General features: G+C 38.8%; 1 protein-coding gene across 1 annotated transcript in view; it reads left to right on the top strand.

The window, feature by feature from the left end:
• Window positions 1-20,167, top strand: part of KATNIP (katanin interacting protein) — a 180,783-nt gene that overhangs the window by 29,462 nt on the left and 131,154 nt on the right. Inside the window, exons 4-5 of the mRNA XM_077828584.1 lie at window positions 1,461-1,555; window positions 5,081-5,212. Coding sequence (XP_077684710.1) covers window positions 1,461-1,555; window positions 5,081-5,212 — 227 coding nt within the window. The remainder of the gene's footprint in view (window positions 1-1,460; window positions 1,556-5,080; window positions 5,213-20,167) is intronic.

Below are 20,167 nucleotides of genomic sequence, written 5' to 3'. Positions count from 1 at the left end.
ACGAACATTTTTGAAAAGAACGATGAGGACTTGCTGCCTCTGCACCGAAACTACTACTGCCCTATATATCTGCAACCCAGGTTGAAGATCCCTTATGGACTGATCAATGTCTGAGCTTGAACTGGCAGCCCTTCGTGAATGTATCCTTGAAAACCTGGCCAAGGGCTTCATCCGGCACTCCACCTCACCAGCAGGGGCTACAGTCTTTTTCGTCAAGAAAAAGGACAAAACGCTACACCTTTGTGTAGATTGGTGGGCTCTAAACCATGTAAAGGTTTGAAACAGGTATCCTGTACCCTTAATCTCAGAATTAGTAGATCGTGTGCAGTCTGCCAAAGTCTTCAACTTAATGCACATCAGGTCAGGGGACGAACGGAAGACCACATTTTGAACCTGCTATGAGCACTTCAACTATTTAGTAATGCCATTCAGGTTGACCAATGGTCCTGCAACCTTTTGCAACACTTTGTGAATGACACATATTTAGAGACATCCTGGATCAGTATGTAGTCATCTATCCTGATGTCTGAAAACACAAGTATGTCAGTCTTGAGGAGCATTGTTACCACGTTCATTCCATCCTGGAAAGGCTACAAAAGCATGGCCTGTTTGCAAAGTTGGAAAAATGTACTTTTGACCAGTCCTCTACAGGATTTTTGAGTTACATCCTCCCCCCAGAGGGTGTTAATATGTACCCCCAGAAGGTGGAGACCGTTACACTATTACCTTTATAACCAAACTTGTAAGCTCATAACAAAAATCAAGTTAGTTTGACAGGATCTATTTTCCATAAACCCATGTTGATTGGTATTTTTCTTTATTAATCGAGTCCCATATTAGCCACTTCACTATCTTGCCCAGAATTGATGTCAGGCTGAGGGACCTAAAAAGACCCAGTTTTGTAACACTTTGTTTCCAAAATTTCTGTGTGCTGTTGTATGAATCTCCACCTTTTGTTCAATAAACATATACATACTTTTCCTATGAACAAATCTAAGTGGTGTGTGCTAAGCAAAGCTGTGTTCCAAGGTGAACTAGTAAGCAGTGGTATACTGTTCCTTTGGGATCAGTGGGCCTGGTAATTCTGTGAGTGTCCATTTGGGCAGGGACTGAAGACTACAAGTGGATACTTGAAGGATTCTTCGGTTGGTGTGTGCCTGTCACTAACCTGTAAAGAGAAAGTGGAGCCTATGGAGGTAGTTGCTAGTGTTGCCAGTAGCCAGTGGATCAGGGCACTGATCCCGAACAGGCACAAACACTGTTCACTCATGCTAAGGGCAGGTGGAAGCGAGGTTTCTCACAAACCTGGGTACCCCCAGGGAGCATCAAACTTGTGTTTAACTTTTTGTTTGACATTGGAATCAAAAAAGTGTCAGACCTGGGGAGCCTTATAAACTTTCTGAAAGAACTCCAAAGAGGATATGTGTTGTCAATTAGATTGTTCCTAATTCCTGTTTCAGATTCTGGTACGCCAGCCCAAGTAAAAGAAATTGAACTGCAAGGACGCAGCACGCAGACTGCACCAAGCAAAATCCAACGTAAAGGATGGCGTCAGGTATGGCGTGGCAGGGAAGAATGCATCCTTGGTGAACTGTATTGGGGCAGCAACAAGTTTGTTGGGAGGCCCTTTCCTGACCCTAACTACAGCCCTTAGTTCTGCAGTGTTACACAGGTATACAGGGAGACACACTGTGCAGTTCCTCTAGCCTGAGCAGTAGTCAGTAGGGAATTCTTACATTATTGAATTAAAGAAAAAGAGCAGCATGTACTGGTAGTGGATATTGCTTCCCCATGAGAGGACAGTGGTCATCAGCCCCGCACTTGTTTACTCCACAGGGAAAAAAGTATTTTTAAAAAAATCTTGCAGGTGATCAGTTTATCAGAATTCAGTAGGCTGTGTGTGCAGTAAGATGTCTTGAGCTATGACATTTTACAACGTTTCCCTGGAAGTTTTAGTTTGACACCAGTTGCAGTAGTAGCTATGACATGGTTCAGAGGAAGTGTGTATGCCCCAGACAGCTAATATTTTTAATAGGATCCCTATGGAAAGAAGAGGGAACGTGATTTCCACCTCAGGTTGTTGGAGTGTGGGGAAGGGGGGAACAGCAGAAAAAGGGACGATTGATTAGACCAGGAGCAGAAAGAACATATTGCTGCAGGAACCAGTTTGTGGAAGAATGAACGTAATGTTTGTGTGCCTGCTATATTATCTTCCTTCAGTGACTTACTCTGCTTATTTTCACAGATTTTAAGGCCAGAAGGGACCATTGTGCTCATGTAGTCTGACCTCCTGTATGAACAGGCTATAGAATTAATCAAATTTGTAAATTTTACAGTTCCAGCCTGGATTGATTCTAAGCAAGATGATTGAAATAACTGATTTCAATCATTCATATAGATATAAACTTGATAACTTGTACGTCTCGCTCAAGCAGTGACTTGCCTTAACAAATTTCTTCAGCCTTCATTTTTGATATATCAATTTTGTACTATACTTCTTCAAAATATAGTACATACACCTGTTTCACTGAAATTCCTGGGAGTTTTAGCACTAATGGGAACAGGATCAGATCCTGTGTAAGGAACATTATTCGAACGAAATTAAATCCAACCACAGAGAGCAGCTTGCTACACATTTTTTAAAAACAAAACTTTTTCTTTATTAGGTTTATACTTTCAGCAAAATGTTCAGTACTGTGTTATATTGAAATTATAAAATATTGCTAGTAATCTATTATCTTGTGAGAGGCCACAACTAACCATCTCCCTAGGGAGCCACCTGTATGGGTTTTTTTATATATATATCGTCCTTGTCATCAGCAGTATGCATTTCTAAACTGTTTCTTTCTTACTACGAGACTTTGTATCTGTTCATCACACTTTGCACATTTGGCCCATAATTTTTTTTAAATTATTTATTTTTTTATTATTATTTTGACACAGTCACTATCAATAGGTACAGGGACACCTTTAGCATATTTTCCCATAGAGTAGTTTCTCTGATCTAAAAACCTGACAGTCTTTTCCTCTAAAATGTCTGGTAAGATAGCTGAGCAGCCTACACCAAGGTTTCTCAACCTGGGGGTCGGGACCCAAAATTGGGTCCCCAGAATGTTTCAAAGGGTCACGTGGCAGCTCCCATCCCAAGGGGGTGGCTGGGCTCGTCTCCCTGTTCCAGGCACTGCAACCTCTGGGGTCCAAGCACCACTCAAGTTTGGCCCCGGTATTGTGATGACAGGAGCCCGGGTAGGCCAAATTTGAGTGAGTGACGTTGCAACCCCATGAGTCAGGTCACAACTTCGCTCACAAATTTGGTCCAGTCAGAGGGAGGGCCAGACCTGAGTGGTGCTGAAACCCCGGAGGTTGCAATGCCTAGAGTGAAGAGCCAAGCCCAAACAGCCCCACAGCACAGAAGCCACCACTGTGGGATTAGTGCTGGGTAGGATCCAACCCCCACAGGGGCAGGATCCGACAGAAAACACCCAGCTACTCTGCCCCTGGACTATTTACTGGGTCACAACAGGTCATAAACATTTACAAATGGGTCCTAAGCCCAAAAAGATTGAGAACCTCTGATCTAGACTAAACATTATATCAGTCCCATCACCATATGGGAACTTTATATCAACTTTATAGTCTGAAGTCCCTTATTAATTTAGTTTCCTACTTTGGAGACAGCTGGAATACATCTACATAGAGCTGTTTGGGTGACTTCTTGCAATTTGACAGAGAATCCTAATGGAGTACAGTTATGACACACAGTTTGGACACTGAATGTAGCTTCTGTATTCAGCTTTTCCCCAGTAACTATGGAAAGGCTGGGAGGAATTTGGCTCTAAAAGTAATGAGTTTTAGACTTTGACCAACAAAGCACTTAAGTACATGCTTAACTTTAAGTACAAGTAGCCCTAACATCATTAGTCATTCCTGGGTTCAGGCTATAAAATTTCCTTATGCATTTGAAGTTTATAGTGTGTAATAAAGTTGAGGACTGTACAGAACATAGTTTAAATCCTATTTGTGATGATAATTTCATACATGTGAATTGTGCAAAGCACTGAGCTATTCCAACATACTACACTATTTTTCTGTTTAAGTGACTTTGATATGTAATGAACTTAAGTAACTTGTCATAAATTAGATAAATGTCAACTAGCAGGTTTCTAGCAATCTGTTCCATTACTTTCTTTTCGGGAAGCTGCTTTTCTCTTGTGATGTCAAATGGTATTTAAAAATAAAGTGAAGATAGGAGTTCACTAAACTTCACATGATAGGGAATCTACTGCATCCCTACATAATTGCTTTAATGGTTAATTACCCTCACTGTTAAGCATTTGTACTTTATTTCTAATCTGAATTTGTCTAGCTTTAACTTGCAGCCATTGGATTGTCTTATCTTTCTTGTCTGCTAAATTAAAGAGCCCTCTGCTATCAAAAATTTCTTTCCCCCTCCCCTTTGTAGGTACTTGTGGACCATGATCAAGTCACCACTTAACCTTCTCTTGGGTAAACTAAATAGATTGAGCATTTTAAGTTTGTCACTATCAAGCATGATTTCCCAACCTCGATTCACACCTTGGGACTCTTTTCCACACCCTCTCTAATTTTTTCAACATCCTCTTTGAAGTGTTCACGCCAGAACTGGACACAGTATCCAATAATAGGCTCCCTATTGACAATACAGAAGTAATGCTACCACCCTGTTCTTATTTGATATTCCCCTGCTTACACATCCAAAGATCAGGTTCACACTTTTAACCAATGCATTGTGAGCAGGATGGCTAATGTGGAGACACTGCACCATTGCTACTTACGTTGGAGCAATCCGATTGATTCAGCTCTACAGTGCAAATGCAGCCATTGCTAATACTTGTAACAATAGTAGATAAAATTTCACATGGGAGAGTATTTTTAAGTTAATGGTATCCCTTTAAACTTAGGGAAGGAATATCTTTCCAGTTACATTTGAAAGTTTATATCTAATATGCATGGATATAGCATTGTACGAAGCATGTGATAACTACTTACTTAGTGTGCTAATAACAGAAGAAAGATGTGATTTGTTTGTTTCTTTTTATAGAAACCTGTGCTGATTAAAACAGAAAGTGGCTCTAGACTCTGCATTTCACCTCCTTGGGAGTACTCTGATGATTTTGAACCTTATGAAAGCTTGAATATGGAGACAAACAACTATCATATTAATTGTTCCCAGGTACAGTTTGACTTCTGCTGTGGCATTGTTCATGATCAAATGTGAGTCTAAATGAAAGTGGGCTCAATTGCCATAGTTTTGGCAGCTGAATACTAATTCTCACTAATTCAAGCAAACCCATAATGTATATGGATAACTAGAGTATTTGGGAGTGGTTAAAAGTGACACCAAAAGGGTCAAAAATGAAAACATCTAATGTGTCATTTTAAAAGCATCGGTTTAGTCTAATTGCAGTATACAACACTAAAATACGTAAATCATAATTGTTTGTCTTTTGCATGGTGTCACTACGAGGCAGAATTAAGGGTTCTGCTGAAGGAAAGCTTTCAGCCCTTAGAGTGATTGTCCACAAAGATTCCACTCTCTCAATTTTTGGGTCAATGGCAAACTTTGTCAGTGATGATTTTATGTTTTCGTCAGGTGATTGATAAAGCTGTTAGTAGTTAAAAACTTTATAGCATTCTTCACCATATAATTTTGACCGGTTTCTCCTCCCTTTCCCCACTTCTGGTTCATGTCCCACCCCATGTCTCCTATTTGTACCTGCACACTTTTGGTGTGGTTGGCTATTTTGAAAAAAATATTTATTTTTAGGGAACTTAGGGTGATTTGGATGTTTGGTTTTTTACATATTAAGGTTAGAAGAAAATATAGTTTTTTTACACACTTTTAGAGAAAAATAATTTGATAGGTTTTTAGATAATTTATAAAGTGGATTATCAGAAAGTGGTAAAGGAAAAATGTCAGAAAAGAGTTTTTTAAATCTGCACTAAAGGAATAAGTTTTTTAAAACACAAACATGTCAACAAACCTCTTTAGAGAAAAAATAATCTTTATTCATTTTTTGAAATAAAGGTTGTGACACTGGCCGACCAGGACTGCCTGCTCTTGCTATGGCTTTAGGCCTCAGGCGAGCGCTGACAAATTAACCACTGGAAACTAGTCTGCTTCACCTATGTACTAGTATGGTTACAATGGGTATTGGACTTATAACAATATATTTGGTGTTTAGACTTTAGAAAATTCTTGTAAGTTGTTGCATGCGTTAAGCTCACTTATAATATCTTTATCACATACTATAAGGTAATATTTAAGTTTTTGCTTTGTATCTGTAAAACGTATTTTCTCTGAAATGAGTCAGGAGGAATCATCTCCTGCCAATCAAGAAGGCCTATCAAAACTAAATGGGCCATTGTGGGACATCACAGTACAAAGAGTTGGTTAATTGCCCCATTAAACCCATGAAGAGGCTATATGCAAAAGGGCTTGTCCCATCAGCTTGAATTCTGGAAAAAAAGAAATAAAAATAGCTGACAAGAAATTTTTTCATCTTTTGCTGTTTGGACTCTCACAGGACCAGAGCTACAAAACAGAAGCAAAGATTCCTAGGGTTAACCTGGATTAGCCCTAAAAGATATTCAGAGCTGACATATTGCTACAATTCTGTCAGCTTTTGAAACTAGAGACTGTAACTCATTTGTGTATATATGTGTGCCTGCTTTAACTTTGTAATAACTCGTTCATTTCTTTTCTTAGTTAATAAATCCTTAGATATTTACTATAGGGGCTACAAGCGATGTCTTTAGTGTGAGATATAAGGTACACATTGACCTGGGGTAAGTAACTGGTCTTTTAGGACTGGAAGTAACCTGACTATTTTGTGATCTTTTGTGTAAAATGACCATCTATTAATGCTTAATTTGCACCAAGGCTAGGCTTGGCAGTTCATAACCTCAGCATATCTGGGCTTGCTGCATCAGTTATGAATGTAAAAAAAATTGTTTGACCTCCAGCACCTCTTTCGTTACAAATTAAGCACTGACATCTATCACATAGGCCAGCCTGCCTGAGTGGCAAAATTGACTGGAATGCCCCAGAGGACCATCTGTGACTCCATGGTAAGACTGTTATAGTGATTTAGGAGTTCACACTTGTTACTGGGTTGATGATATCTGATATAGAACATACAACCAGTTTGGGGTCTCTGCTCTGCTTCTTGACAGTCTGTCCTAAGGTTGGCACTCAGTCGTAAGCAAATCCAGATAGTGTGACAAAATTAATAAATATTAGTTTTTAGAAAAAAATGTTCTTTATGCATTTAGGTTATTTTGAAATAAAGTCTGAAAAATAATTGTATATCTTTTGAAATAAAGAATAGTACATGTATTTTTAGAGTACATGAACAAGACAAATTGAGAGAACCGCCAAGAAAAGCAAAAGCCTCTTCGCCTGTTACAGAAAGAACAAAGAGAGAGAGAGAGAGTGAGTTTTAAAGCAGCAAGAAAGCCTGTTACTGATCACATGGCAGAGAGAAGAGAAAACCACCTTAACTCTGTGACTGCCTCTAGTGAAATGCCAACAATTCCAGGGTCAGCTAGCTTGGAGCAAATCACACCTCTTGGCTGAGCCAATCAGAAGCTGTTCTATAACTACATCATCTAATGCATCTCCCTGAACCAATCATAATGTCCCACATGACCACTGAGGCGTGGTTATCAAGTGTTGGTCAATTAAAAAAATACAGCTGTTTTGATGAGCCATTTAGAAATAACCTTTCGCAGAATGGATTGGTTCAGTGGTTCTCAAACTTATTTTTTTTCTGCGGACCACTTGAAAATTGCTGAGGGTTTTGGCGGACCACTTAGGGATCTTTCCAAATGTTGTTTGTACTGTTAGCTAACTAGTGTAAAACTAACCATTGTAAATATAAAAAAAAAATTTTAATAATAAACTTTTTTTGTTTTAATGCGATGGATGTGCCCTCTCTCTCCTGCTGAGGCAGCCCCCGACTTAGGGCTGAAAAGGAGGGGGGTCTCTCCCCCACCACAGCAGCCACAGAGCTGAGGTTGGGAAGGAGAGCCATCTCTCCCTGGCAGCCGCAGCCTTGGAGGTGGAGAAAGTCTTTCTCTGGCCGCCGCAGCCCTGCATATCCCAAATTCCCCTCACCCCCTCTTCTCACCCCACTGCTCCCTTCCACCTACCTCCTATTCCCCCGAAGGGCACCACCTCACCTTACATGTGCATCTTCTCCAGGATGCCTGCGTGGCTCCACTAATTAGGTGTGCGGTCTCCCAGGTGCTCACCTTAGAGGGAACTATCCACGGACCACCTGAATGAAGCTCACGGACCACTGGTGGTCCACGGACCACAGTTTGAGAACCTCTGGATTAGTCTGCAAAACTCTAGTCAATGATTGTCTGACCAGTGTGTATAAAACCATGCTTTTTTGCACGGGGTTTTAAATTGAGAACCTATAGATAGGAATCATGTTTTTACAAGATGCCTACAGACACCAAGAAGCTAAAATTGCCTTTGAATGCACCTGCATGTATTCGGAAGAGACAACCTGTTTACACTTATTTTGCTAAAGAGGAATCACCAATACCGAATCCCATGTTCCATCAAGAATATGAACTGAAGAACCAGGGAGACTTTATGGAGTTGTCACCGGTTGTAAATGAGGAAAAAGATGTAAAGGACGGGGCACAGAGAGATTTGTTGCCTGTTATGGAGCAGGCAGACTCGAGAGCAGAGGTAAGAAGGGTCTGTATTATTTTATAACAAATTGTTGAAAAATTATAAGAGGTTAAATATTTATATTTTTTATAGGCAGGAGAGGAAGAAAAGCCTTATATACGTGGACAGAGCGGCTGTGGAATTGTCAGAGGCTAGTGAGGCTCAGAGTCAGGCAGTAACTGATGAATCATGGGCAGATGGCGACATTGTTATGGTAAAAGTAGCTGAACGTTTTTACAGATTCTGAAAAAAATTATTACAATCACGCTTTTGAAATGAGGGGTTTGGGTTTTTTTTGACAGTTAACCAAGCCAGGACCATACAGGATCACAACCCAATTGTGTAGCAAGTGGCCAACAGCTTCAGAACTATCTAAGCCAGAAGCACATGGCGAGGTAAGACAGCTTAGACCATTTTAAAAGAAAATGAGGTAGAAATACAAGGCTTAAAAGCTATCCATTTGTTTTTAATAATGGAGCAAAGACAGATGATACGGAGAGAAACTCAGTTCCTGACAATGCGACTGACGGGGATGATGATGATGATGATGATTCAGAAACAGATGAGGGTATGATTGAGGTAGCATGTGTGAATTTTTTGCTTTTTTAATTTTTAAACTACCACAATGAAGGATTTAAACCCTACTTTTTTCTTTGCTTTTGACAGATACTTCAGGATGAACAGGATAAAGAGAACCAGCCTTTGGGAAGGATAAACCTGATATGCACATGCTCCTTTTGCATGAAGCAAGATTTAAAAAAAAAAAAATACTGTAAAAAGTACAGTAGAACCTCAGAGTTATGAACACCTTGGGAATGGAGGTTGTTCGGAACTCTGAAATGTTCGGAACTCAGAACAAAACTTTATGGTTCTTTCAAAAGTTTACAAATGAACATTGAGTTAATACAGCTTTGAAACATTACTATGCAGAAAAAATATACTGCTTTCCCTTTATTTCTTTTTAGTAGTTTACAAAACACAGTACTGAACTGTATTTGCTTTTTCGGTGGGAGGGGTGCTCCCCTGATTGCTGCTGCTGCCTGATTGCATACTTCCACTTCCAAATGAGGTGTGTGGTTGACTGGTCAGTTTGTAACTCTTGTGTTCGTAACTCTGAAGTTCTACTGTAAGGTGGTTGACCAACAGAGCTGTAAAGACTGTTGTTAGGGCCGTTGTAGTAAAAACCCTTTACCTTTGCTTGAAAGGACAGCATTTAGATAACTGTGAAACTTGTGTGATAAATTAAACCAGTCAGTGCTGCCACAATTGTGTACTTTGGGGATGCTCGGAAACATTTCACCAGATTGGATGCATTTCTTCGGAACTGAATGTGGCACAGATCCTAAGTATAATTATGAGCGAAAGCTACAGACTCAAAGGGCTTAACTTGACCACTGAACCATAACTGAAGTTGTCAAAATGATAAAGGGGATAGAAGAGCCACCATATCCGTTGTCACTGCTGATAGGCATTGGAAATAAGGTGCCAGCAAAAATTGGTCAGATGGTGTGTCAGAGGGTTTGTAAAATAGATTATAAAACCTTTTACATGACAAAACCTCATCTTAAAGGGTTAAAAAATTGAAACTGAATATTGATTAAGATGTACATGGCCCACATTAAGAAACAAATGTAAAATACAAATATGTATAATTGCTTCACATATTACTGCTTTTAAGTATTAATGTAAAGTATGGTGCATTGCTCTATATTATATAAAAAACAAACCAACCCAAGTTTGTTTTTTTTGATATGCCTTCAAGTTTTGGGTCAGAAATAGTGGGATTGCTAAAGAAAATGTATTGCTTTCCCAGGGAGGTTGGGAGTTTTGGGGTTGTACACCCTTCTATGAGGCTGCTAATAAAACATAGTAAAATTCTGAGTAGAAAATGAGTTGTAGCTTGGCTTACAGATCAAGATGCTTACACTTTGCACAAACTGGCAAGAATTACATTTAAAAGAAATAAAATGGTTGTGCCTGATGTGGATGTCAGTATGACCCCAACTCTAACCAGTGATGGTTGTAAATATGTTTTAACGGTGATAGACATTTTGTCTAAATACGCCTGGGCAATATTCCTAAAGCATAAGATTGGAGAAGATGTGGCAAAGGTGTTTTAAAGTTATTTTTTAGGTGTTTAAAGCTGGGTGCCTAAAAAATTACAGACAGATTGAGAAAAAGCGTTTTTAAACAAAGCTTTAAAGAATTTGTTAAAACAAGGTGTACACCATTTTGTTACCAATAATGAAGTCAAGCCAGGGCGTGTTGGAGAAGTTTTACAGGACTTTAAAATCAAAGATGTAGGTATTTTACTGCCCGTAGCACCTGTCGATGCATTGACATACTGCAGGCCTTCACATACAGTTACAACTGAAGTTATCACAGAACTATCAAACAATGACCAAGTGATGTTTCCCATGCTAACTCACTGAGTATGTGGAAAACTGTCTATGGGGACAGTTTTAAAATAAAGGAAATGTGAGCGCTTTTTAAGAAAGGAGATCATGTAAAGGTGTCTAAATCAAAAAGAGCTTTTGAAAAGAGATATCTGCAAATCTTTACCAAAGAATATGTATTATGTCTGTTCTTTTAGAACAAGGGCAGAGACCAGTGCACACATTAAAGATTACAGAGAAGAGGAAGTTGTGGGATCTTTTTACACTGAAGAATTACAAGAAGTAAACACTAACCAGGACCATGTTTGCAGAATAGAAGAAATTCTAATGAAGAAAGGATGGGTGAGAAACAAGTGTTTTCTGGTGAAATGGAAAAGGTGGCCTGAAATATTTAACAGTTGGATTAAAGCGTCTCAAGAACTCCAATAAGGGCAAAAATGGCTGAAGGAGGGTTTTATGTCACTTTATCTCACAATGCATCTTCAGGGACTTTTCCTCAAAATACTAGTTCCAACTTTACAATACAGTTAGCCAAGCCTTTGGGATGTTGCTTTATCAGAAATTGATTGTCACTCATGGAACACAATCTCTCATGATTTACCATTCGTGATAGCATTGAAAAAAAGGTGATGATGATACTATATAGAAGTGGATTATTCTTCAAGCATTCAGTAGAGAACATCAGAGAAACCATAAACAGCGATCCCAAGATGCCTGAGGTCAACATAATTTAAAATGCAGTGACCAGAAGGATTCAGTTAAAAGCAAAAGCAGACAATGAAAACTACTTTTTTTGTATGGGGGGAATTGGGAGCGATACCGAATGAGAAATGTAAGATAGTCTCACACCCTGCAGACATTACAGGGGGCTTTAACGCTTTATACATGCACCTGGATATAGTGGAACATCAGTTACTGGGAGACTACTGTATACCACTGTTGCAGCAACAAAGAATTTATTACTACCACATATGACATACTGCATTATGCCCCTGTGAGTAAGCAACACATCAGTACCATCACTATTGAAATAAATAGTTGAACCAGAGTAAAAAAGTTTCGTTTCGTTTTGGGAAGGTGATTGTTAAATTGCATTTGCGCCCCAAGCCGGTTGAGGGATGTTGACTGTAAAAAAAAAAAAAATTAGGGGGATCCCTCTTTGTGTAGGAACTACTACAAGGCCTAAATTCGTTATGCCTTACCAGGAATATCTAGGATTACCCATCATGTATGGGGCAGGTTTTGATAGATATTCTGTAGTCTTTTTAGAAAAACACTGATTTTGAGAAGGGGTTTAGAAATAATTAAGCCTCACATGAAAACAGCAGCTTAAATTATAATCAAGATATAGTGAACCATGTGTCTAGTGCCATTATGAACAAAGTAGACATGCGCATGCAACAGGAAGGTCAGTCTAGTGGTGATGAGAAAAAGCAGTATCACAACATCAATTTACAGGCCCCCAGGCCCTTGGGAGGAAAAAAAAGCTGTCAGAAGATGCCTCAGAAGAGGAAGCAGAGCATGGCCGGTGGTAAAAAGGATATATTTTTAAAATACAAAATGGCTTTCATTCATTGTAGTTCTGAAGAATGTGCCAAATCAGAATTGGCTCCATTTCAGATAGCCCCCACTCAAGCCAACATCAAGAATAGCTTTTATGTAAAGGTGCCACCTTTGGCTGCTTTAATGGTGAATGCCTCTCTAGAATTTTTTATTTTGGGACACAGGGATCATTATTTAGACCTCCACAACACAATGCTGTACATATGCTTCAAAGTTGTGAAAGAAGATGGGTCAGACATTGATGAAGATGCCATGGTAGCCCTAACAAAATACTTTATCGTCACCCTTTTTAACAAGTTGGATGTCAGTTTAGGTGACCATCTTATCAGCCAGAGTAACAATTGTTACCCTTACAGAGCCTTTATAGAATTGATTCTGAAGTACAGCCTCGATACCCTTGCTACACAATTTTCCACAGGAAGGTTTCAGAAAGACACAGCGGCGGCCCATCAGAGCATCAATTTGGATGGTGTGGGTAATGGGGTTTATGCACAGGGCCGAACTAATGGCCCACATCAGGAAGTTGGATTTTTTGGGGCCTCAACATAGCGATTTTGTTTTTTTTCAAGAAAAATTGCTGCTGAATGTGTGGACTAAAATTAAACTTACGCATAGCAATGATTCTTTTTGCCTCATGAGTGGGAATGCCAATCAGAGCTAGAAAGTGCATATTATTTCAGCATCCCTTTTTGTAAAACGTGTGTGACATTGCACTCCATATGCTTTATGAAAATATGCTTATGAATGTGAACACAGTATGATGTAACTGGAATATGCTTTATGCAAAAGGTCTCTTGTGAGGTATCATTACAAAGCTTATAATCTACTGAGTGTGTTCATCCTATTTGTTTGCATGCATTATTTCTGTGTCTGAAGTTAGGAGAATAAGATATAAACTTGTATTACTGATGTAGACATATTAAGTGGAAGCCATTAAGGGTGCTTCAGAATCAATGAACTGTAAATGGCTCTGTTTACTTGCAAACCTTCCTGTTTATATATAGGGCAGCCCAGGAAGAATGGAGGCTGGGGTCTCACAGGACATGTGACCATGTCACCTGATAATGAAATCCATCTTAAATCTGGTCCTTTTCCATTTAGAAGGAGGGGTGGGGACTCAGAGAGACAAAAGATTCCCACCTTATGCCAAAGCTATAAAAGGGGGTGGAGCAGGGCGAAGGGATGGCCACTCATGAGAGAGCCCCTGCTTACCACCTGAGATGTCTGCTGGAACTAACAAGGACTGTACAAGGGGAAAGGATTGGGCCCAGACTAGGAAGGAGTCTAGTCTGTGAAAGAAGCTTATTGGAACATCTCTGAGGGTAAGATATTATCTGTAATCAGTTTCTTAATGTATTAGGCTTAGACCTGCATGGTTTTGCTTTATTTTGCTTGGTGACATGCTTTGTTCTGTCTGTTATTACTTGAAACCACTTAAATCCTGCATTTTATACTTAATACAATCACTTTTGTTTATTAATGAACCCAGAATAACTGATTAATACCTGGGGGAGCAAACGGCTGTGCATATCTCTCTATCAGTGTTCTAGAGAGCGAACAGTTTATAAATTTACCCTGTATATGCTTTATACAGACTAAAACGGATTTATTTGGGGTTTGGATCCCATTAGGAGGTGGGTATCTGGGTGCTAGAATCAGGTAACCCGCAGAGCTGTTTTCACTTAAGTCTGCAGTTTTAGAGGCGTGGCACAGACCCTGGGACTGTGTTGCAGCAGGCTAGCGTGTCTGGTTCAACAAGGCAGGGTTCTGGAAGTCCCAAGCTGACAGGGAAAATGGACTCCGAGGTAATTTCAATTAGGTGACATCAGGTGACAGTCCCAAGGGGATCACTGTAACCGAACCTGTCACAGGGTGAAAGTTACCCCAGGGGTCTGTCTGGGCTGTGTAGAGGCTCTAATGACTGCCAGTGCTAGGTATCCTGTGGACAGGGTGAACTTGAAGGTATTTAGTATTCCAGCTGGTAGTCATGTCAGTAACCAAGAAAACCTCTTTTGGGGACAGTTATTAGTTTTATAGATAACAATGCCATCAGTGGCAATTATGCTAAAAACCCTTTCAACTTTAAACGTTATGACATTAATTTTGGGGCCTTATAAGTGGATGGCAAGCAGGTGCCACCTAAACCTCTACAACCTGATTTTGAGAATGGGAACTGTGTGAAAGAGTACATGCAGCTCATGCAGGCAGCTGGGAAATATGTAAAAGACCGAGTGCTCATTGTGGTGACTTTGCCCATGCTGTATACCTTCAACCTGACCAGGAATGCACTGATCATTATTCTCTGATTAAAACTGGAAACCGAAGAGCAGAAATTTGTTTTTCTATGGTGTTGCCCTCTACAGTCACCATAATGGTGTATGAGGTTTTTGATAACATACCCGAGGTTAATCACAGAAGGAATGTTCCGTTTGATTCTATGTGATTATAAACAACATGCAGTTAGCACTTTTTTTTAAAATCAAAGGATGCTTCTTTTTTAGATTTTTTTTTCCTAGTGACCTGCCTCCAAAGAGTTCTGTGTCCAGAAGACCCCTGGGACTTGTAAACACAACTCCCCACAATTTACCCAGGGAACACTGGCTAAACCTCTACTTACCAGATCATGGGCCAGGACAGTTCTTTGACTCCTGTGGGATTTTTCCCAGACAGTAACTTTTTTCCTAAATCTTTCTTGCCTTTTTTTTTTAAACCAGAGATAGCTACAAGACCCCCTTGCTGTTACTTAAGGATATCGTATATTTTGTTTAAATAAATGTAGTAAGGGTTTATCTTTTGATCATATTTTAAAATTGTATACAAATGATTTACCATAAAATGACCACATGGTGGTGTACTTTGTAAATGGGGAAAAGTCCAGACATGCCCCAAACATGTTTTAGCATATCCAGACTTGTCTTATTGCAAGTATAAAGATGTGCATCAATAAAGCAACCCCACACATTTGATCCTGTGAAGTGTACAGATGGCCTTGGTCTCTACAGGCTTATGTGTAATGAAGGCTCTGGATGCGTGGGGTTGTTTAGAATCAGGGTTGTTATCCCATCTGTGTTGTGTTTGCTGCTTACCCCCACTCTTGCTTCCCCTGGACAACATAGATGCTTCAGGGATTCTTGTAAAGCTAACTTTACCCTTTTTGAAAGCAGTTTCTTGCGATCTTTCTTGTTGCTGTTGTGCATCTTGTTGGCTAACATTTGATGAGCCTGCCAAAGTAAATGAATAAAATGTTTTGCATTCCAGTTTAAAACAAAAGCCTATATTAAAGTGTTAGAGATAGAGACAGGGCATTAATGTAAATGCATAGCCCATCTTTTTACTAATTTTCATTGTAATTTAATTTTAAGTAAGACAAAACCAAAGTTTAAAAAAAGGGGAGGTGGGGAGGGGAGGGAAGAAACTTTATCTCTACGAAAGCAGTACACTAAATTCACAGCCTTTATATTATACAAAGATACCTATTCTTAGTAATGGCAACTATGTTTAACCCCATTTAAGCCATGTATATATATTTTTAAAAACAAAACTTTAAAATAGTTATTTAAAAAAAACAAAATTCAAGCTCTCATAAGCCAGAAGCCCTTTATATACGCAAAGCCCTGATTATTTTAATACTGTTTATTATGTTGTTGCGCAAATAAAGTGGATTGCAGCCCCATTTTAATGGGGTTGCTAGGGCTGGCTTAGACTTGCTGTGGCCTGGGGCCAAAGCTCAAGTCAGAGGGCTTCAGCCCTTGGTGGTAAGGTTCAAGTTACAGGCCCCCTGCCTGGGGCTGAAGACTTGGGCTTCAGCTTTGGCCCCCGGCCTGGGGAGGTGGGGCTTTGGCTTTGTTCCCCCTTCTCCCCTCAGGGTGCCGGGGCTTGGTTGGGGTCAGGCTTCGGTCCCCCCTCCTGGGGTCCTGTGGTAATTTTTGTTGTCAGAAGGGGGTCGCAGTGCAATGAAATTTGAGAACCCCTAATTATTCTATAGTGAAATTTCCCCCTGTGTTTTAAATAGCATTTTATTGGAAGACCCCTATATAAGGCTATTTATGTTATACCCTGGCATTCTTTACCAATAGAACAGTTTTTGTTTGGTACTTTCAATGGAAGCTAAAACTGTTTTTAAAAAGGATAGTATAGTGTATCTTAAGTATTTTTTTTCACTAAACCTCTACAAAACATTTGTAAAATAGGTCTTTTTATTATGTTACATCTCAGTCAAAAATGACCAATGCTGTATTTTCATGTTACACTTTTCATAGTTTGAAATAATTAAAAACTGTATGTTAGCAAAAGAATGACTGTTTTAAACTGAGGGGAAAAAAGAGTGAGATAAGGGGATGGGGGGGCAGACTTGGGGTTGTTTCATCAGATAACCACATGGGGGGGGGAGGTATGTTTGCTAAGATAAGGGTGAGTGGGATCAGTCTTCATCTTTGGCCAGGTGTACACTATAAACTTAAATCAGTATAACTCTGTTGCTCAGAGGTGTGAAAAATCCACACCCTGGAGCAATGCAGTTATACCAGTGATTCTCAAACTTTTGTACTGGTGACCCCTTTCACATAGGAAGCCTCTGAGTGTGACCCCCTTTATAAATTAAAAACACTTTTTAATATGTTTAACACCATTATAAATGCTGGAGGCAAAGCAGGGTTTGGGATGAAGGCTGACAGCTTGCAACCCCCATTTAATAACCTCACAACCCCCTGAAGGGTCCCAACCCCCAGTCTGAGAATCCCTGAGTTATACCAATCTAATGCCCAGCTTCTTCTGTCGACATAGCTACTGCCTCTCGCAGAGGTGGATTAACTACACGGGAGAAGCTTTCCCGTCCGCGTAGTATCATCTTCACTGAAGTGCTACAGCAGTACAGTTATGTTGCTTCAGTGTTTTAAGGGTAGACCTGCCCTTATTCATACAGTTAGAAAAGTATAGCTTTGTGGCAAAGGTGCCTCTTTGCTGCAAAATGCTGCTCTCTTAGTATTACGTTTAAATCCAATACAAAAGCATGCTAACAAAATTTTTTCTTGCAAAAGTTATTAGAAATAAAGCTAAGAGCTTCAAATAAAAAAAAGGGGAGGGGGAAGTCTTTATCTTATTCCTTCATGCAGTTACTCAATCCACTTTTTCTTTCTTTTTTAGACTTTTATTGTAAATGATGGGAATATTACATTCACCCCAAAAATCTTCACATTTTACAAAGGATATCCTATAAACCAGTTACAAAGTTTAATTTAAAGACCTCCTTATGGTTAAATCAATAGGTGCTAATTTCCAATTAATGTAAAAGCTATAAAATACATTACTTCAAGTAAATGGAATAAGGGAAGTTGATATAAAGGTTAGACATAACGTTCATGAAGGTCTATCAATCATTTTTAAAGACAAAGGCTAAAGGCATTATGTTTTTAAAAAAAAAAGTAGTTTAACTCCTGGTACAAAACTAAAAAAAAAAAAATAAGGATGTTCACTATATTTATGTACTTTTTGTAAATAAAGAAATCTACACTCATTTCAAAAGTTTGTTAAAACTTTACTTGTTTTAAGAGCATTTAGATTAAAAAAAAAAATTAGGAAAGAAAAAGTGTGTGGGGAAAAAAAAAACACTTTTTACCAGAGATAAAGCAGCAAACTGTTTTATATAAGCTAGTATTTCTTTTAAGTTAGCCTGTGTGTGTTTTCTATAACGTGTGTAATTCTAAAGCTTTTTTATAGTTTACAAATAGTAAGTTTAAGAGACATTTTCCTTTAGGCAAATCTTTAAAAAGCAAGCCAACACTTGTTCTACAAAAACTTGTGTTATGCAGTGTTTGTTGGTCAATAGCTACACCTCAGTGGTCATGTGGGATATCTTGATTGGTTCAGGAAAATGCAGACTATGACATAGCTATAGAACAGCTGCTGATTGGCTCAGCCAAAAGACCTGGTTTGCCCCAGGTTGGCTGACCCCAGGATTGTTGGCATTTCACTAGAGGTCGCCTCAGGGGTGAGGTGCTCTTCTCTTCTCTCTGCCATATGGACAGTGACACAGGCTCTCTCTCCCTTTAACTTTTCTCTTTCTGTAACAGATTAAGAGGTTTTGCTTTTCTTGGCTGTTCTATCTCACTTTGTGTCTTGTTTATTTTCTCCAAAAATACATGATCTATTCTTTATTTCAAAAGACAGTTATTTTTCAGACCCTATTTCAAAATAACCTAAACACACAAACAATATTTCTAAAACCTAATTTTTAATACCTTTATTTAAAAAAGTATAAAAATTGTTCTAAAAAGACCTGTTAACATATTTGTCTTACAATTTTAGCCCTTTTTTGCAGTTTTAAACTTTTATGATATTTTTCCTTATCACTTTGTGATAATTTAAAAATGCCTATACAATTATTTCTCTAAAAGTGTGTAAAAATCCTAATTTTCTTTTATTAACAGTCCAGTGAGCTTCTGAGCCAGCTCTTTTTAAACTCTACAAATTATCTGGACCAGCTGATTTAAAAATGTCTGACTTTAGTAGCTGCTGTTTAACATCCTCCAGAGATATTAATGGAATGGAAAGAGTGTTTTCATCACCTTTATAATGAGACTGATAGTCTGTTTTTCCACAGAAAACACAACAGAAATATTTATTGAACACTTCTGCCTTTTCTGCATTATTAGTGCTAATTCTATCATTTCCATCTAGTAGTGGACCAATACTATTGTCATGATTCCTTTTGTTTCTAATATCTTTTAAAATATTTATTGTCCTGAACTCTGCTGGCCATAGATTTCTCCTTGTGTCCCTTAGCTTCCCTTATCAATTTTCTAGAGTTCCTAACTTCGGATTTATAGTCATTACTATTAACTTCCCTGTCTTCCATTTGTTATATATATTATAGCTGCCTTCACTTCCCCTCTAAATCAGGTTGTTTTTTTAAATCAAAATGACCTTCTTCCTCAGTTATGGAATTGTGACTTTTTGGGCATCTAGTAAGGTGTTCCTAAATGATTCCCCATTATCATTCCCATTTTTCTGATTAAATTCTTCCTCCCAGCGGATTTGGCTCATAACTGTTTTCAGCTTTGCACAATTGGCCCTACTAAAGGACTAAGTATATATACTTACTGATTTGGACTTTATTCTGCTTGCACATTATAAATGTGATCAAGTCATGATCACATGTACCTAAGCTACCATTATCTTTTAGTTCTATGATCACTTCCTCTTATCTGTTAGGTCAAGGTCTACTATTGAATTCTCCCATGTTGGCTGCAACATGTTGAGTTAGGAAATTGTCATCTATAGTATTTAGAAATTCCAGGTTGTTTTAGTACTGGTGGTATGACACCTCAAGTTTATGTCACTCAAATTGAAGTCTCCCATGATCACACAATTTTTTTCCCCTACACATTATAGATAAGTGCTGTTAGATTGAGATTCATTTGCTCAGCTGCTGGATCTAAAGCAAAAAACACTCAGCAAGTAGTGATCAGTTACTTACAAGTGG

The sequence above is a fragment of the Eretmochelys imbricata genome, chromosome 10 (genome assembly GCF_965152235.1).
Source record: "Eretmochelys imbricata isolate rEreImb1 chromosome 10, rEreImb1.hap1, whole genome shotgun sequence".
NCBI lineage: Eukaryota > Metazoa > Chordata > Testudines > Cheloniidae > Eretmochelys > Eretmochelys imbricata.
Note: the sequence above shows the minus strand (reverse complement) of the source record. Positions and strands in the feature narration are given on the sequence as shown.